The 21467-nt window shown below is 43.2% G+C and overlaps 1 protein-coding gene across 1 annotated transcript in view; it reads right to left on the bottom strand.

Moving 5' to 3' along the window:
* The window catches only part of LOC124596345 (sphingomyelin phosphodiesterase-like), a 183195-nt gene that overhangs the window by 27960 nt on the left and 133768 nt on the right, over nt 1-21467 (bottom strand). Inside the window, exon 8 of the mRNA XM_047135447.1 lies at nt 3779-3949. Coding sequence (XP_046991403.1) covers nt 3779-3949 — 171 coding nt within the window. The remainder of the gene's footprint in view (nt 1-3778; nt 3950-21467) is intronic.

The raw sequence follows: 21467 nt of genomic DNA, 5'->3' as shown, positions 1-21467 counted from the left end.
TACCGAAGCACGACTCACGCCCGGTACTCACAGCTTTACTTCTGCCAGTACCTCGTCTCCTACCTTCCAAACTTTACAGAAGCTCTCCTGCGAACCTTGCAGAACTAGCACTCCTGAAAGAAAGGATATTGCGGAGACATGGCTTAGCCACAGCCTGGGGGATGTTTCCAGAATGAGATTTTCACTCTGCAGCGGAGTGTGCGCTGATATGAAACTTCCTGGCAGATTAAAACTGTGTGCCCGACCGAGACTCGAACTCGGGACCTTTGCCTTTCGCGGGCAAGTGCTCTACCAACTGAGCTACCGAAGCACGACTCACGCCCGGTACTCACAGCTTTACTTCTGCCAGTACCTCGTCTCCTACCTTCCAAACTTTACAGAAGCTCTCCTGCGAACCTTGCAGAACTAGCACTCCTGAAAGAAAGGATATTGCGGAGACATGGCTTAGCCACAGCCTGGGGGATGTTTCCAGAATGAGATTTTCACTCTGCAGCGGAGTGTGCGCTGATATGAAACTTCCTGGCAGATTAAAACTGTGTGCCCGACCGAGACTCGAACTCGGGACCTTTGCCTTTCGCGGGCAAGTGCTCTACCAACTGAGCTACCGAAGCACGACTCACGCCCGCTACTCACAGCTTTACTTCTGCCAGTACCTCGTCTCCTACCTTCCAAACTTTACAGAAGCTCTCCTGCGAACCTTGCAGAACTAGCACTCCTGAAAGAAAGGATATTGCGGAGACATGGCTTAGCCACAGCCTGGGGGATGTTTCCAGAATGAGATTTTCACTCTGCAGCGGAGTGTGCGCTGATATGAAACTTCCTGGCAGATTAAAACTGTGTGCCCGACCGAGACTCGAACTCGGGACCTTTGCCTTTCGCGGGCAAGTGCTCTACCAACTGAGCTACCGAAGCACGAGCACTTGCCCGCGAAAGGCAAAGGTCCCGAGTTCGAGTCTCGGTCGGGCACACAGTTTTAATCTGCCAGGAAGTTTCATATCAGCGCACACTCCGCTGCAGAGTGAAAATCTCATTCTGGAAACATCCCCCAGGCTGTGGCTAAGCCATGTCTCCGCAATATCCTTTCTTTCAGGAGTGCTAGTTCTGCAAGGTTCGCAGGAGAGCTTCTGTAAAGTTTGGAAGGTAGGAGACGAGGTACTGGCAGAAGTAAAGCTGTGAGTAGCGGGCGTGAGTCGTGCTTCGGTAGCTCAGTTGGTAGAGCACTTGCCCGCGAAAGGCAAAGGTCCCGAGTTCGAGTCTCGGTCGGGCACACAGTTTTAATCTGCCAGGAAGTTTCATATCAGCGCACACTCCGCTGCAGAGTGAAAATCTCATTCTGGAAACATCCCCCAGGCTGTGGCTAAGCCATGTCTCCGCAATATCCTTTCTTTCAGGAGTGCTAGTTCTGCAAGGTTTGCAGGAGAGCTTCTGTAAAGTTTGGAAGGTAGGAGACGAGGTACTGGCAGAAGTAAAGCTGTGAGTAGCGGGCGTGAGTCGTGCTTCGGTAGCTCAGTTGGTAGAGCACTTGCCCGCGAAAGGCAAAGGTCCCGAGTTCGAGTCTCGGTCGGGCACACAGTTTTAATCTGCCAGGAAGTTTCATATCAGCGCACACTCCGCTGCAGAGTGAAAATCTCATTCTGGAAACATCCCCCAGGCTGTGGCTAAGCCATGTCTCCGCAATATCCTTTCTTTCAGGAGTGCTAGTTCTGCAAGGTTCGCAGGAGAGCTTCTGTAAAGTTTGGAAGGTAGGAGACGAGGTACTGGCAGAAGTAAAGCTGTGAGTACCGGGCGTGAGTCGTGCTTCGGTAGCTCAGTTGGTAGAGCACTTGCCCGCGAAAGGCAAAGGTCCCGAGTTCGAGTCTCGGTCGGGCACACAGTTTTAATCTGCCAGGAAGTTTCAGTCTCTGAAATATCTGGAACTGCCTTCCACTATCAATGATACTTCATTGAGGTGACTGATGAACAGTTTCAAGAAACACTTCCTCTGTCTATAGAGTGCACTAGTCCTTGAATGACCTCTGTCCATTATTAGTGGGTGAAAATTACTGGATTCATGAAGGTATTACTCGAGGTGATTAAAAACATTCTTATTGGGGATGGAGCAGCAGCACCAAAAGCATATTGACATATTCATCATTTATGTATTCCATTGGGAAGCTGCCCTACACAAACTTGACAGGACCAGTATGGTTAGTAGACACAAGCATGCTCCTTAATGGATCTCACTGTCATATGATAGGCTATTGTCATGTGACAAAATGATGTCCAGCTTATAAATGATGAGAACTGGGGAACAAATGTCTAAAAAATAAAAAAAAAGTACCTTATGAGGTATTGGACCATGGTTCCATGGTGGATGTGGGTTTGATGTACCAGCAGTCTACTCAATGAGCTACTACAGCTAGTACAATAGTGTAGGGTGATACACATTTCCCTGTATATTCTAATGTGCAGCAATATGTGACAGTGTTGGCAGCTCCTCATTTTCATACATGTGTTTTCAAAATGGATCCAAACTGATTCTGCTAGATAAACTTTCGTCTTGAACCTGGAAGAGGAATTGCATTTCGATTCTAAATGTGCAATTTATTCTTCAACCTGTATACTTTAATGATGTTTACTTATGAGCCAATACAACAGTTTCATCTGCATTCATAGCCTGCAAACCAGTGTGAAAGCGCATAGCAAAGGTACTTAGCATTGTGCGAAATTTAATGGATTTTTTCCACTCCAGTCACGCATGAAGCATGGGAAGAATGACTGCTTCACTGCCTCTGCACATGCTGTAATTAGCATAATTTTGTTTTCATTGTCCTTACAGGAGCGGTATGTAGGAGGCTGAAGTATATCTTCAGATTCTTCACCTAGTACTGGTTCTTGAAAGTTTGTAAGTAGGCTTTTTCAGGATAATTTGTGTCTATCTTTAGCAGGCTTTCCAACATTTTTCACATTTCCATGACAGATGGCAAATTTTGAAACACATCACGATAGTTCCAGTTAGTGATTTGTAAAACTTAAATGTCTACCCTTGTATATGTGCAACAGGACAAGTCACAACATCTTGTGCCCATGTCAGCTGAGGTCAACGCTGCAGCCTAAACTACACACATTAGCTCACTTACCATACTCACAATGAGATGGCTGATGTTTGCCACTAGGACTTTTCTGTTTGTGTTTCACATGTACAGAATACACTTTCCTCCTACCAGTTTCCTTGCCTCTATGATAATGGACAACATGTGATACGATCATATTAACAAATGAGCTTTCTATTGGAGGAATCAATACCTGTAAATCTGTGGAAGATATTCACTGTTGAGATGACAAACTGTATTGCATAGTTATCTCCTTTCATGCTTTCTGCACATATCTTCATAGACTAGTTCCCAGAAATGTTTCTTCCCCCTTTTCCCTCATCTAACAGTTCATCATATCTCTAACTTGACATCAATTTCAACACAATTTAACTTCAAAATTACTCAGTTGCCACCATTTGGGAAAACTGAAGGATCAGCCCTCCAGGCACCTACAGTCAAATTGCAATGAAAAATCAAGGCTTTTCATTTCTCTCTCATGCAGAAATGTTCTTTATCCAGTGATCAACTAGGTCAACCAATACAGTCTACAGTGAGTTACCACACATGTGTCCTAATGACAAAGTTATCAAAATGACATAATTCTGTCATTATCTGTCATGTCCATATAAGATGAGAAGATTATATTGCAGACCAATGTGAACAATAATCTGTTATATATTTTGTAATCTTCTACAATTACATACCGATCAACTATTTTGTTGTATTCTCTTGACCATGTTGAATAGCAGTCACTAGATCCTGATGGAACATGGCCAAGAATGTGTACTTTTTCTCCTGCTGCTTCAGCTGCAAGTAATGTTTCTGCTAACCACTTGAGCTGTTCACATGGATCTGCAGGCTTGTAATGAATCCACCTATGAAACAGTAAGTTATTGTTGTACTGAATTTCAGAACCATGAACATAAATCTGTTTTTATGTCATTCCTTTTTCACAAACACACACACACACACACACACACACACACACACACACACACACACACACACACACACACACACTTGTGTGCACTGTAATTAGTCTAATATTTTTCCACAGTCACTACTGGTGTGACATGTAGAGGAATCTGGGACATTACTAGATTCCTCACTTAACACACATTCATGAAACATTGTAAGTAGAGTTCCAGGGGGTAGTTGGCACCCATTTTCAAGAATCTTCCCATTCAGGTTTTTCAGCACTTCTGTAACACTGTTCTGTGAATCGGACACTAGACATTAAACCTCAGCTTTCTGAGGTCACAGCTTGTGGTCAAGGGCTAGCTAGTACCTAAAGCTATCAGTAGCTAAATGTAAGTATGTATGTATGTATGTATGTAGATGTCACACTCAGAGAGTCGTTCTCTTCAAGACTTGCAGAAATGACTGCAATGAATTTGAGTTAGTGTCAGATTTTTTATGCACTCTATAAGTGTTTACACTCTGGTCAGACTGCAGGTTGTATAGAGTTTATGACAGAGAGTGTAAATATGAGGTTTTCTCCAACAAGGAGACCTTATGGAACAACTCCATTCAATTTTCTTTACATTTTTAGTATTTGGAAGTCTATGGCCGAACATCAATTTTTTAAAACACAATTTTAGAAAAGAAAAGCTTGAAAAAGTTGCCTCTAAAAATCATTTCTGAGCACTGTTAAGTGCAGAACACTTGGTGTGTGTTACATAGGTGCTTGCTGGTGAATGTATAGCATTGAAGTCTGGTAACAGGAAAATCTCTCGTCTGTGTCTCCTTTATTGCAATTTTTTTTTACTTTTATTTAAATTGTACATTTTCTGTCCAGTTGAAATTATAATAATCAAATTGGAATCATAATTTTCTAATGAAACCAACATATTTTGTTCTCAGTTATGGGTCATATGAAACAAATTTAAATCTGATGCAGACATGTGAAATAACTTATACACATCAATAGTACCCCAGAAAAAATGTACTCTCTGCAGTGAATATGTGCTGAAATGAAAAATTCCTTGCAGTTAGTCCCAGTAGAACTGTTTACTGTAAATAATTGTCCAATTGAAGATAGTGTACTGAAACTATCACATTGACAATACTTTATACTACAGGGTTTGTAGTCTCATGACACAGCACCTATGCAGATTGTCTAAATTAAGGCATTTATATTTGTTGTTGAGTTTTGTCTTATCTAGTGAGGTGCAAGTTTCGTGTTTAACTTCTTGCACTTGACTCAACACCTAAATTTGTGGTAGGTTCTTGTTATTTTAGTGATTTGGCTCCTGAACAAGCTTCAAAGCAGAAATATGAAGTTGTATAAATAGCTTTTACATTCACTGTACTGAACTCCATATACTGTTAGTGTGAACATAACTAAAAAGCTGTATTGGTCCAGTAAACAGACAATAGTTCAAAATTTGTTTATGCAATTTTATCTCTTTTTTTGCCTCAGTATCAGAGGTGTAACAACAAAATCTCTACTTGTTACAGTCCTGTTTGTATCTGCTGCTATAGTTTGGAAGAAACATGGCTGCTTTAGTGGTGTTGGCCACTCTTTCACTGTATATAGATTTGTGGCAGCCACACCAGTCAAACGCGCGAAGGGCTGAACTACAGCACAGCCAACACAAGTAAGCGATGCCCGGCATTCACGAGTGCAGCTATACCATTATGCCGAATTTTGGCAATGGTGCGTTGCGCACTGGACCGCCCGGGACAAAGCAGGCAGACAGGGCGAGCTGGTCAACGTGACGTGACACACATCTCCGACTTCTCCCACTACTGACCACATGTGTCAAGTTAATGCGACTCCTCCATAAATGCATATTCGCAGTCTTAAACGCAGTTGCCCATTGTGTGGTGTCCACCCTTCCATTTGGCAGTGCCTTTCTCCCTTTCGCGGACATCATGGCGCCTCCGGTCATGCTGTGGCTCATCACTGGAGTGTATACCCTGTGGGATCAGTGATCAAACTGTACTGCCAGTGTTACGCGCCTGTACAGACAGGCATTAGTGATGAATTGTATTTGTAACTTCGTGTAAGACTTGTGAAGTATAAATGTGTCACGACCTCAACTGCTCTAGTTGTTTCTGTCACCAAGCCTACCCCTTGAACATAGTGCGTGGGCACAGCAATAAAGCTGGTCTGCTGCACGTTAATGACTGTAAGCAGTGATACCACACATCTCTGCTTCACTGATGACTCCAACGTGATCTGAGGGTAACAACAGTTGGTGATGAATGTTCGTTGGTACGAGTGACGTGGAACCACGAGTAGTCTGGCGCGTACATGCGCACACCCGAACAGTGCTCTGTAGTGATAAGCAATTTTTTTTTGAGCGAACTCCTTTTTTGTATTGCTTTTTATGTGTATGTTTTGTTCGTGAACTGACTAGTGTTATTCTTTTTTGTGTGTTTTCCTTTGTTGTGTTATTTTCATTGTGTCCTTTCCCCTTGTGCAAGAACTCAAGAACTCGACTATAAGCTAAGATGGCAACTTTAGAAGTGTTGCAAAAGACTGTTGAAGACCTGCTCGCATGCAACAAGGGGCTGGAGAGTGAGCTACAAGCACGGACTACATGCGCGAACGCTGCGCAGCCATGGACAGCCCAGGACAATTTTGGTGTGCAAATCCCCACCACACTGACGCTTACTACAATCACCAGTGCGCCCACAGGCACTGGATGGGTGTTGATCAGGCTGCCTCCCTTTTGGCCCCATGACCATCTAATGTGGTTTAGCCAAGTAGAAGTGGTCTTTATGAGTAACCATGTAACCTACGACCTGGCAAAATTTGGACACGTAGTGAGCCAGCTCGACCAGAACTATGGAGTCAAAGTGCAGGATACAATCACCATCCCACTGATGCAGTCGTCCTACAAACAGCTCAAGGAAGAATTGATCTCATTGTCTGAAGAACAATGAGTGTACCAACTGCTGCGGCAAGAGGAATGCGATAACCAGAGGCCTTCACAGGTCCTGTGCCAGTTGCGGAGCGTCACGCAGTCTGACATGGTGCCAGATTCACTGTTACGCACCATCTGGATGCGTAGCTTCCCAGCTCAGGTGCAGGCAGTGATAGCAGCATAGACAGAGATGCAACTGGACGCTATCGCTAACTTGGCCGACTGGGTGCACAATGCGCTGACATCGGCACCTAGCACCGTGGCAACTGCAGCTTATGACACCATCCCCCCACTCACAGCAAGAGGGCAGCACACATTGCAGTGGCAGCAGACCAGGCTACAGGCAGCATGACTCACGCAGCCAGCAACACTGCAACAGCCACTCCATCGGTATGCCACTGACGTCAGAGCACGCACAAAGCAGCTACTGCTGATACAACGCCTGTTTTGGCAACGAAGCAACCAGGTGCAGCATTGCTTGCTCCCACCCAAATTCCAGCTGCTACTCGACCTAGGCATACCAGGCTGCAGTACGATATGAAAGCGTCTGTTTGTCATGGAATGGGTTGTGGGCGTGAGGTACCTCGTCGACACGGGTTCGGACCTTTTGATATTCCCCTGTTCTATGTTACGAGACCGCAGGTGGGTCGAGGCACTCTGCCTCGCAGCGGCAAACAATTCAGCCATTAAAACGTATGGCACACACAGCCACAATTTAGATCTAGCTCTACGCTGCACATTCTTGTGGACTTTTACTGTGGCCAACGTCAATGAGCCGATCCTGGGCGCAGTCTTTTTCGACCACTACGGGCTGCTAGCTGACATCGCAAACGGCCAGCTCAGCAACGCGAAAACAAATTTAAAGACAGTGGGACAGCACCAGCAGGCCACATTCTATAGTATTAAATCTGTGAAGTGCCTCGGACCTTACGCTGACATCCTTGGAAAATTCCCCGACCTCACCCATCCAGCCGACGCACCGTGAGACATTAAACATTCGACGGTGCACCGTATAATAACCACACCCGGAGATGTTGCCCACGTTGACTCACACCTAATAGACCTGCAGCAGCAAGGCAGAGTTCAAGGCCATGTTGTGACAAGGCATCGTTTGACCATCGAGCAGCCCGTGGCCATTGGGTTACATTTAGTACCAAAAAAAGACAATTTGTGGTGCCTGTGTGGGGACTATCGTGCCCTTAATTCGCAAACAGTGTCAGACCATTACCCAGTCCACACCTTCAAGACTTCAGTTATGCTTTGGCAGGCTGCGCGGTGTTCAGCAAGATAGATTGCACAAAGGTGTACACCCAAATTCCAGTGGCGCCGGAAGACATTTAAAAAACACCTATCGTAATGCCCTTTGGGCTTTTCGAAAGCATGTTTGTGACTTGGCAGCGGTTCCCAGGTGGCGTCTTGCGAGGCTTGCCATTTTGTTTCGCGTACCTCAACGATGTCCTGGTGTATTCCAAGTCGCCCAAGCTTCACTGACGCCACCTGACAACCATCTTTCAGCCCCTGAGTGAAGCTGACGTTATTAATCCAGCAAAATGGGAATTCGGTGTGACAGAAATCGAGTTCCTTGGCCATTTAATTACCCCCACCGGATTGACTCCAGTACCAGAGGAAGTGCAAGCGATACTGAACATGCCGCGTCTGCAGACCCACAGAGAATTACGCTGTTACTTCGGCATGTAGAACTTTTATCGCCGACACCTGCCCAACATTGCCGCCATGCAAAAACCATTAAATAAGGCTTTACACAGTCCTACTTCAAAGGAAAAAACCCTCGTGAATTGGACGGATGCAATGGAGCAGAGCTTCACGGACTCAAAATGGAATCTCTCAGAAACGATTCTGCTCGCGCACCCAGTACATGATGCAGACTTAGCTGTAGCCGTGGACACCAGCCAGGCCAGCATCAGTGCGATGTTACAACAGCACATTGGCAGGAGCTGGCAGCCTCTTGGTTTTTTCTCTAAGAAGGTATCTGAATCACAACATGCTTGGAGTGCTTATGACCGAGAGTTGCTTATGGTTTATGTGGCAGTGAAATACTTCCGACCATCTGTAGAAGCCCAACAATTCATCATTTTCACTGACCACAAACCGATTACTCACACGTTCCAGAATAATCACAATAATTTTTCACCGCGCCAACTCCAGGAATTAGAGTATGTGTCGCAATTCACGACAGACATCTGACACATTTTGGGGATAGACAATATTATACCTGATTGTTTGTCCCAAGTGTGTGCTGTTATCTCACCCCCTGTGAACTTTGAGGACAGGAGAGTGATGAAGAACTGCACCACTTCCGTGATGACACTTCCAGTGGCCTGCAACTAGAGCTGGTGCCTGTCTCCGGCTCTGCCCAGAACATTTGGTATGACATCTCAACCGGCACGCACTGACCATACCTTCCGGAGAAATTCCGGCACAGTGCCTTCGACAGTGCCCACAGTCTGTCACACTCCGGCACCAACACCACTGCGATGCTCCTGGCTGTGCGTTTTGTCTGGCCTGGGCTTTGGAAGGACTGCCGTGAATGGGCGCACACTTGCACAGCATGTCGGCGCACCAAAGTCGGGAGGCACACCCACGCACCCGTGGGTGCCTTCCCTGACATGACATGCTGATTTGTGCACGTTCACATGGACCTCATCAGCTCGCTTCCTCTCTCTCAAGGCAAGTGGTATCTCTTAACTATGGTGGACTGCTTCACTTATTGGCACGAAGCAACACCCATCGTGGAACTCACTGCCAAGACTGTTGCCACCGCATTTGTCGACACCTGGGTGGCACGCTTCAGATGTCCCAGTCACGTGACAACTGATTGCAGCCACCAGTTTGACTGTGCATTGTTCACACACATCACCAGACTGTGTTGCATCTGGTTACACAGGACAACAGGCTACTAGCTGGCATCGAATAGCACGGTCGAACGGCTCCACAGGACTCTGAAAGCCACCCTAACTTGCCATGACACTTCATGGCCAGAAGCACACCTACTAGCGCTGCTCAGCCTGTGGGTAATGCTGAAGGAGGACATCAGCGCATCACCTGCCGACCTCATTTATGGACCACGTCCGACAATCTCGGGCGATTTTGTCGAAGAAGTATTACTCCCACACTACGCTGCGGCACCCACTCTGGCAGAACATCTGCTCACTCACATGGCCAGCCTCCAAGCACACGCACCGATGTGGTGTGGCACTGGGAAGGTATTTGTGCACACCGACCTGCAGTGCTGCATGCACATCATGTTGCATGCCGACGCAGTACAGCCACCTCTCCAGCCACCCTACTATGGACCGCACCGCATGATCGCGCGAGGAGACAAAACACTGGTCATCAAATGCAACAGGAAGCTGTCTACAGTGTCAATCAACTGTGTCAAGCCAGCTTATGTCTTGCACGCTCCAGCAGCCATGCAGTTCTTCGACCCGGCAGTAGATCTGATTACAGATGACACTCCCTCTGGCAGCGGTTGGATTGAGCCCACACCTGTAGCCACTGGTGATGCACAGCTGCTTAGCCTGCTGTTATTGCACTGGCATGTGCGCTTCCCACCACCCTGCCCAGGCAGCTGGCATGGCCACCCGGACTGCACCCACCACAGGCACACCCGTCGCCCCCACTACAGCCGCCAGCAGACTACATCACACGCGCCAGCCTCCTCATCCAATTCAAATGCCAATGCTGCGTCGCCAATGTGCCATGCCACCAAAAACAGCAAACATGCACCTGAGCTGCTGAATTCTGTCAGAATCCAGTATCCAGGAGCTGCCGTCTGCTGCAGACACCCACCCTTCAGCTGCCCATGCCTTCAGCCGGTAACTCCAGTCGAGTCCCGGACAACTCCTCCCGTGTCCGTCGCAGCTCTTGAACCTGTGTTTGTGTCCCTGTGTCTCTGCCACATAGGGCGTTGAGGCTGGACCAGCATCCGTACCAGATTACCTTATTTGCATTGCCGTTGAGCTCCAGACATCGTGCTCCACACTTCCCGGCTTGTCCATAGCAGCTCCCGGACTCACGTTTGAGTCACGACAGTACCACACTCGTGTATATTCTCCGGACCTCTGTTGACTTGAGCGTAGAGATCAGTTCAAGTGCTGTGATGTGCTCCTGTGACTGAGTCAATCGGCAAACTTGTGGAACTGTGCAACGTATGAACACTTGGACTTGCCACTCTCGACACCATTCTGAACAATCTAAATAGTGAACTTTTTCTGTAGCTCTTGTGAATCCTCGGAGCTGTTATTAAGATTTCAGTGCCTTTGAGACGTCATACTAAATGACCTCCAGTGCACGCCTTCACTGTGCATTGGTACGGACAGTTGTAGCCAGTGGCTGCTGCCATTCTCACTAACCGACCGTGCGAGGACATGCCCACTCCACACTCGCCGGTCCAGCGTGCTGAAGTCATGGGCAGCCGCCCTTCCAACACTGACCGACCCCTGCCAATGCTGCTGCACTGTCATTATGCAGCACGCAAATTTTAAACACACGCATGCCACAGAACAATCACTGCATTTTCGCAGCTACAGAGCTCTGCTCTGCAAGGGGGGATCTGTGTGGCACCCACACCATTCAAACAGCTACACCACTACGCCGAATTTTGGCAATGGTGCTTCTTGCACAGGACCGCACGGGACAAAGCAGGTGGACAGTGCGTGCTGGTCAGCATGACGTGACACATGTCTCCGGCTTCTCCTGCTGCTGACCGCATGTGTTGAGTTAACATGACTCCCCCGCAAATGTGTACACGCAGTCTTAAATGCAGTTGCTTGTTGTGCAGTGTCCACCCTTCCATTTGGCAGCGACTTTCTCCCTTTCGCGGTCATCGTGGCACCTCTGGTTGTGCCACGGCTCGTCACTGGAGTGTATACCCTCTGGGATCAGTGATCAAGCCGTACCGCCAGTGCAATGTGCCTGTACGGATGGGCATTACTGATGAACTGCATTTGTAACTTACTGTAAGACTTGTGAAGAATAAATGTGTCATGACCAAAACTGCTCTAGTTGATTCCGTCACCAAGCCTCCCACTTGAACATAGTGTGTGGGCATGGCAATAAAGCTGGTTCGCTGCACGTTAATGACTGTAAGCGGTGATACCACACGTCTCCACTTCAGATTCTCTGAGAATGACTCTCTAAGAGTGACATCTACTGGCAGCACTAGGTATTTGGCAGCCTGACATCATGAGCTGTGACCCCCAGAAAGCTTGGGATTTTCTGTCGAGTAGTCAAACAAACCTGTTATCATTTGTGTTGTTATTCTTTGTATCGAGTCAATATTTTTTTTTAAAGTAAGATCCATTTAGTCACATACCAGCATGCCTTGGGAACAACTATGTTCAGTTTCAGCTCTGTAGCTAATCTGTGTGGTTCTGTTCTGTGGTTTCAAAATGTTTAAGACCATCAACTCGCCTGCTGCATGTGAGGTTCGCTCAGTGATACAGTTTTTGTAAGCAAGGAACCTGTCTGTTGCAGAAATTCATCGACAGATTTGTAAAGTGTACGGTGATACTGTTATGAGTGAGAGCATAGTGTTTAAGTGGGTACGAGAATTCAAAGGTAGTCATGACAACGTCCATGATGAGGACTGCTCCAGTCGCCCTTCTTTGATTACACACGATTTGTTGGCTTCAGTTGAAGTGAGGATTCATGAGAACAGGTGCTTCACAAAAACAGGTCTCTCAAATAAATTTCCTGATGTGTTGAGATCAGTGCTTTACAACACTGTTTCTGAACACCTAAATTTTAGGAAACTGTGCACCCATTCGGTTCCAAACTCCTAACAGTGGACTACAAAAACCAAAGATTTGAGTGTGTGATGAAGTTCTTGACTCATTATGGCTTCTTGAGTCAGATTGTAACTGGAGACAAAACATGGGTTTCGCGTATCATGCCCAAATCGAAGCAACAGAGCATGGAATGGAGACACACACACTCGCCTGTACAGGTGAAGGTCAGACAGACACTGTCCAGAGCAAAATCATGGTGTTGGTGTTTTGGGATAGGCATGGTGTTTTGCTGGTCGACTTTGTGCAGTGAGGAACCACTATCAATGCAAAAGCATACTGTCAAACCCTGAGAAAGGTATGCAGAGCGATTCAAAACAAAAGACGCGGCATGCTGACAAAGGGAATTGTCCTTCTCCATGACAATGCAAGACCTCACACTGCAGGTCAGACCCTCAATTTATTGGACAGTTTTGGTTTTGAAGTTTTAGACCACCCACCCTACAGTCCTGATCTTGTGCCGAGCAATTACCATCTGTTACTCCACCTCAAACAACCCCTCAGTGGCAACCATTACAATGATGAAGACGACCTGAAAAATGGCAGTGAGCTCTTGGTTATCGGAGCAGGTGGCAAGTTTTTATGAGGAGGGTATTTTAAAATTGGTTGAGAGGTGTGATACGTGTTTCAACAAACTTGGCAACTATGTCAAAAAATAGAGTGAAGCATGTACTTCCTGAAAATAAATTTACTTTTTCGAAATAACCTTTCATTGTGTGCTTATGTTCAAATGGACATTACTTGAAAAACACACCTCGTACAATAACAGGTCATCAAGATTTAAATGAGTTGAATGAGGTGTTATAGTCAGTTCATGAGTGATGGGACACAGCACCTTCAAGGTAGTGATGACATAGGGGATTTTCCCATATGACTATTTCATGAGTATACTGTGAATATCAGAAATCCAATAACACATCAAGTCTCTGATATCACTAAGGCCGGAAAAAGATCCTGCAAGAATGGGACAATGACACCTGAAGAGAATCATTATATATGACAGAAGTCCAACCCTTCCACAAAATTGCTGCAGATTTCAATGGTGGGCCATCAACAAGTGTCATCATCAATTTAGGCTTTTGGAGCCAAAGGCCTACTCGTGTATCCTTGGTGACTGCATAAAACAAAGTTTTACCCATCACCTGGGTCGATCAACACTGACATTGGACTGTTTATGACTGGAAACATGTTGCCTGGTCGGACGAGTCTCATTTCAAATTGTATCAAATGAATGGATGTGTATGGGTATGGGGACATCCTCATAAATCCATGGACTCTGCATATCAGCAGGGGACTGCTCAACCTGGTGGAGGCTCTGTAATGGTGTGGGGTGTGTGCAGTTGGAGTGATATGGAACCCCTGATACATCTGGATATGACTCTGACAGATGATGTGCTCATAAGCTTCCTATCTGCTCACCTGCATCCATTCATGTCCATTGTGTTTTCTTACGGACTTCGGCAATTCCAGCAGGACAATGCAGTATTTCACACATCCAGAATTGCTACAGAGTGGCTCTAGGAACAGTTTTCTGAGTTTGAACACTTCCACTGGCCACCAAACTCCCTAGCTTGGACATTATTGAGAATATCTGGGATGCTTTGCAACTTGTTGCTCGGATGAGATCTCCTCGCCCTTGTACTCTTACAGGTTCATGGTGTCACTTGCCTCCAGCACTACTTCAGACATTAGTCGATTCCATGCCATGTCATGTTGTGTCACTTCTGCCTGCTCTTGGGGGTCCTACATGATATAAGGCAGGTGTGCCACTTTCTTTGGCTCTTCAGTGTACAAGTGTTTTGTAAACAATCTCCTTTGTACTCTGACTACATTTTCCCAATATTCAAAGTCTGTCACTTGCTTTGCCTCTGATTAAGTGTATGTGATCATTCCATTTCATATCTCCACAAACTGCTACAGCCAACTATTTGTATGAGTTGACTGATTCCAATTGTGACTCATAAGCTACTAGGTTTTTGCACTTTGTGACATGTGAACATTTAAAGCAAGTTGCCAGTGTTTGCACCACCTGGAAATCTTATTAATATCCAACTGAATATTTGTGCACCTTTTTTCAGATAGTGCCTCACTATCTGTGAAAAATCTGAGGTTACTATTAATATTTTCTGTCAGATTATTACTATATAACATGAGCTGTAAGGGTGCCAACAAGATACGCTGTGGCATGCCTGAAGTTACTTCTACATCAATTAATGGCTCTCCATCAAAATAAAAAGCTGTGTCCTCCCCACCAATAAATTCTGCATAATTGTATAGTTTAGAGTGAATTTGTATTAAACATAATTTGTAGAGTTTTATTTTGCAATCCACAAAAACAATATTGATAGTGATGGGATAAGAAAACTGTTCATAATAATGGTTTTTTGGTTCCAAATATCAGATCTGCTTAGGCTACTGAAAATCAATTGAATTGCATTCTAAAAGAACACAGTGGTCATTAGAACTTTAAAATGTGATTTTGGTATTTTTTTTTATACCAGAATAGCAAATATATACGAGAAATATTGACTGATATAAATATTTTGAAGATCTGATATTGGGTTGCTGAGTGAATTATATCTCATATGGACATTTTTGTGCTGTTCTTGCATATATTTAAATGCTGAGCTGCCTAGAAGTTAGCTTCACTTTCCTTAGAGTGTAGCATAAAGATAATATATTGCCTGCCTCAATAGCACTATCATCTGTCATTTAACATTTCCATTAATGACTTGAGAATGACATTATTTTTTGAATTACTGTTTTGAGCAACTACATTAGCTAAGTATATTAAATAAATGATGTGACACATAACACTATCTGATCAGAAGCATCAGGACACTCCTATGTAATGTACAATTGACTACTAGATGTCACAAGAGGTGTATCCACTAGCATAAAAGTATTGTGTTGTCAGTATAAACACAGTTACAATAGGTTGGGTCAATCAGGAGAGCTCAGTGACTTTGAATGTGACTAGTCACTGGTGTCATCTGAAGATAAATTTATTAGGGAAATTTCAACTTTTATAAAGCTGTCCCAGTCAACTGTTGGTGACGTGATTGCAAAGTGGAAATGTGAAGGAACAACTGCAGGTAAGCCAAGACCAGGCAGACTCCATGTATTGACTGAAACTGAACACCGGGCATTGTGGAATGTAGTGGTAAACATTACATGAAATCAGTGAAGGGATAATGTGTGAGTTACAAAGTGCTACCATCAGTCTAGCTAGCAAAATGACTGTGTGTGTGGAGTTAAAAAGAATGGGATACCACTGTTGACCGGCTCCCATAAATGACACATTTCTATAGTCGATGGTAAGCAATGCTTGAGGTAATGTGAACAGTCAAGATGTCAGACAGTGGATGATTGGAAATAAATTAGCAACCATGATAATTTGTTAACTATGAGTCGTGGCGGTTTCTGTGAGGGCGCACACGTGATCCTACTGGTGACACTTGTGTGCATGTTCCATTGATTCTGGCTCTTGTCACATAATCTTGGCTTGGTTGTGTGTTCCCTCTGGTACTGTGTGGTAGTGAGTGGTGTGTGGGACATGAAGCTGAATGTGTGTGCCTGAGTACTCAGCATTCTGGTGATTGCAGTGCGTTGAGACCATTCACTATTGGCCTATGAGGGACCTTGTTTTCCTGCAGCATTGACCATTGCTAATGACAAGTTTAGTGGGCAAGTAGTAGCCATCATCACATGCAACTTAGTTATGAAGTTCATCAGTCAATTGTGGTGTTATAAACATATTGAGATGTATTGAACAACTTGTTAGCAGCTACAAGCAGAGGGCATTACTATCTGGTGTCTACCTGGAGCCCTTAAGCCTCCTTGGCATTTATTTGAAATTATGTATGAGGACTGTTCAGTAAGTACTGTACCAACAGATTGCCAATTCTGCCCCAGTTTGAACTTGCCATTAATCCAATTCCTTATGCCTTTCAGTGACTCCATTTGGGGCTGTGTGTGTCAATCTGGAGGTTTCTGTAAGCACCAAGATAGTGTTTTGCAATGTTAATCTGACACTTAAAATCATTGTTTGTTATGCTTGAGTATTGGATACTACTGATTGTGATTTCTGTTTGGTAAAGACCTGATGGCCCTTCCTGGGGCAAGTTATTGGTTTTGGGCTGTAACTGAAATTTTGTGCACTACACCTAGAGGTACACACATGTAGGTCAAGTGTGTGTGTAAGCTCATATTTGCACACTGTAAAGGGACACCCCCCTCTAGCATTACTTTTCTTCAACAGAAGTTATCGACACCAAAAATACTTTCTCCTTTTAATCAGGTTAATATTATCTCAGGTGTTTAACTAAAGGAATTTCATGTGATTGTGTACATGATGTGGTACTTTTCAGACTATAATCCATAAAAAGACATTACTTTATTTTTGTTGTTACAATCAGTATGTACTACCTCTGTATGTACAGTTAAAATTCTTCTTCTTCTGGAAACATTATGAAATATCTGGCACACTTAAAATTTCTGTTATTAATTGTGCAGTCAGATGATATTTATGATGTTTATTCTGAATTCATTAATAAAATAATGGTACAGATTAACAGAAAGTCATTTGTCAAGAAATTTTGTAAACTCTTTGGAATATTGTTAGTACCGCAGAATGGAACAGCAGTGGGCATGCCTCAGATGTGATCGGACGTGTTTTTATGTTTGGGAATAACAATGTAATTTTCGATTTTGAAGTGGAAATTGTAAAGAGAGTTTGAGAGTTTGATATAGAAAAATATGAAAGAGTAAAAATTACAGAAACTGAAATTTCTGCTCAGGCAATATTTCAACATTATTTGTGTCGATTGGAACTATGAGAACCTATAATATCAAAAAATTTCAGCTTCAAATTCAATATCTAGACATGAAGAACTGGAGCCACCTATGAGAAGAGAAGATAAATAAAAAAGTTTATTGTATATCTAACTCCTCTCAAAGCTTACTAAAAGAGTTTATTTTGAAGTCAGTGACAATCAACAAATGATGTGAGGGAGGGGTAAATTATAACACTCTCTTACTCGATGTTGAGGAGCCATTCGGGTTATAGGTGTACATTTTAACCAGCTATCTGCCATTTGGTGTGTATCCAAATTACAGTGTCTATTAGTCCCTAAGAGGCCCCAGTAAAGATGTATGTTGACTTATTTAAGCTTACTTGAATTATTATGTAATTATTCTTTTAAATGACTTTGTGCAGTGTTTCTTGTTATTGCTAGGAAGGTTAAACTGCAACTTTTATGAGTGGATCACTCCTGTACTGAAGTTTTAATAGTTGGTTTCCTTGAAAATAATCTTTAATTGCCCGTTTAAGTATTGCTGTGTAAGTAAATTTCTATTGAACTCATTTTCTGTTTGTTGTTTGGTATATGTTGACAGCCTTGCATCAGCAGTGGTTGATGCATTGCTGTTCTGTTGGTCTGGTGCAGGGACACATTTTCCTTCTATTTCGGGGGCTTTCCCATCATCACAATATGCCTAGATGTTGGCAGGTCATGCATGCTTCTGCAGATCTCCCATTTCACCCTCAAGTTGAGTAATTAATTGCCATTCTTTTGGTATCAATCTGCAGTGGGGGGGTGTCACCAGATTAGGACTTGGCTTTAGCGATTTTGGGGAAGCAGTTTACTCAGTGTTTTGATTGTTGTAAGATCCTTGTGGGCATGTGATGAAACCCTTTGGGGAAACTGAACACTGAATTTCTTGATTTCTTTAAAAAAATAATGGTTTATTTGTCATTATCATTTTAATAGTGTTTTAAGGGCCCAGTAATTTATTTAAATAGTTAACTTGATTTTAAAAGCCTTTTGGCCATCAGTGAAGTATTACTGTTTGCTTTGGTTTTTACATTTGGGTAGCATTTGACCTGCTTGGCCATATCTTGTCTACATGGGAGCAGAATAACATTGTCTTATAAAGCCAAAGTGTCATCATTTGCCTTATGCTCCCTAGTATTATTAGCAAAAGGAAAATTTAATGTGACTGTGTACCTCCTAATGACGAAGCAGCTAATAGACTTTGTATACCAACATTATATGTACTTGTAACTAATTTCTCATCTTGGAGTAGACCTGCAGCTTACTGTTGCAGTGGAGATGCATGTATTTTCATGTTTTTCATTTAATATTTGTTCAACTTTTATTCAAGTCCTGTTGTGGAATCAGCCCACAGTTGTAATGCTAGTCACGTAGACAGCATGCCACCACAAGTTTATTTAGTCAATTAGCTGTTTGTAATCAGACCACCATTGTATTGTACACCTCACATGTTCTTCAAGTACCATTTATAATTTTATGTATAATGCAAATGCCCTTATGCATTATGATATTAATTTAAAAACCTTAACTATTTGTATGAATTTGGCAAGAATCTAAGTAACTGTTTGTTGGCTTGTGATTGAATTGTTACTAAATAAAAATATTTGTTTGGGAATGATAAAAGATGCATCTAGTTGGCTACCGTTCCATATATATGTCTGCTTGTGTCTGTATATGTGTGGATGAATATGTGTGTGTGTGTGTGCGAGTGTATACCTGTCCTTTTTTCCCCCAAAGGTAAGTCTTTCCGCTCCCGGGATTGGAATGACTCCTTACCCTCTCCCTTAAAACCCATATCCTTTCGTCTTTCCCTCTCCTTCCCTTTTTCCTGATGACGCAACCGTGGGTTGTGAAAGCTTGAAATTTTGTGTGTGTGTCTGTGTGTTTTTTTATTGTGTCTATCTACCAGCGCTTTCCCATTTATATATACTGTGAAATGCAATGCACAGGTTATGTTCCATTTTACCAGGTTTTGTGTGCACCACAATTAATCTAAACTAGTCATCAAGAGCTCTGTGTGAGCAATAAGCATGTGGTTATAGTGTGTCCCTAGAATCATGATTTAAAGCCTCTTCTAGAAATTTTGTAAGTAGTCCTTCACAGGATAGTTCACCTCTATCTTTTAATGTGTGCCAGTACAGTTTCTTCAGCTTCTCTGTGACACTCTCCCATGGATCAAACAAATCCGTGACCATTTATACTGCTCTGTGTATATGTTCAATTCCACTGTAGTCCTATTTGGTATGGGTCCCATACACTTGAGCAGTATTCCAGAATGGACCACACAAATTATTTATAAACAACCTCCTTTGTAGTCTGATTGCATTTCCCAGGTACTTTGCCAATAAACTGACGTCTGCTTCTTGACTTACCCATGACTGAGCCTGTGTGAACATTGCATTTCATATCCCTACAAAGTGTTATGCCCATGTGTTTGTAGGAATTGAGTGATTCTGACTGTGATTCATTGATATTATAGTCATAGGATACTACATATTTTCATTTTGTGAAGGGCACTATTTTACATTTTCATTTCAAGCAAGTGGCCAACCTTTTCACAAATTTAAAATCTTATCAAGATCAAACTAAATATATACTCAGCTTATTACAGTTTCTTACAGACAGTATTTTCCTATAGACAACCGCATCATCTGCAAAAAGCCTGAGATTACTAGCAGTTTTATCAACACGGTCATTAATATACATGAACATCAAGTGTCTAGATACATTTCCCTGGGGCACACCTGAAGTTACTCCTATATCTGATGATGACTCTTCATTCAAGATAATGCTGCATCCTCCCTACCAAAAAATCCTTAGTCCATTTACAAATTTCACATGATGCCCCATGTCAATGTACTTTTGACAATACACATAGATGTGATATTGAGTCAAACACTTTTTGGAAATCAAGAAATACTACATCCTGACTACTTTTATCCAAAACTTTCAGTATGCTGTGAGAAAAGAGCATGGTTGATGTTTTTGGAATCCAGCATGGAGGAGATCAATCTGTTTGAGATACCTCATTATGCTGGAGCTCAGAATACATTCTAAGATTCCACACAAAATTGATGTCAGTTGATGTCAAAGATGTTAGATGGCAGTTTTATGGATCACTTCTACTTCCCTTCTTGTAAATGGGTGTGACCTGTGCTTTCTTCCAACTACTGGATACAGTTTTTAGCTCAAAGGATCTGTACTAGATTATATTTAGAAGAGGGCCGAACTCAGCCACAAATTCAGCATAGAATCTGATAGGGATTCCTTTTACCCTGTAACATTGTTCAGTTTTAGGTCTTTCAGCTGATTCTCAACACCACTGATACTAACACTTGTTTCACTCATTTCTTCAGTAGTGCAAGGCTTAAATTGGGACTGTTCTCCTGAGTTTTCATTTGTATATGAAAAGTTAAAAATGGCAGCATTGCAGATTTTGCATTTCCACCCTCAATTTCAGTTCATGTCTCATTTGCAACTGACTGGACACTAACTTGGGTGTCACTAACAGCCTATACATACAACCAGAATTTCTTAGGGTTTTGTGAAAGATCATTTAACAATATTCTGCCATGGTAGTCACTGAAGACATCATGCATTTCTCTCTAGACAGCTAAACAGCTTTCACTCAGAATCTCTCTATCTCTACCCTATACTTTGTTTTATATCTATTGTACAGTAGTCTCTCTTTTCTTAGAAGTATCTTTCCAGTGACTGTATACCATGGAGGGTCCCTCCCACTATGAATAGTTCTACTTGGTACATATCTATCCATTACATTCTTTTAAACCTGAGACATAGTTCCTCTACATGCTCCTGTTCTGTGCTAAATATTTCAAGTTCCTCATTAAGATATGACATTACTGCTTTTATTAT

This window comes from Schistocerca americana, chromosome 2 (assembly GCF_021461395.2).
Source record: "Schistocerca americana isolate TAMUIC-IGC-003095 chromosome 2, iqSchAmer2.1, whole genome shotgun sequence".
Classification (NCBI taxonomy): Eukaryota; Metazoa; Arthropoda; class Insecta; order Orthoptera; family Acrididae; genus Schistocerca; species Schistocerca americana.
This window is presented reverse-complemented; position numbering and strand designations above follow the sequence as displayed.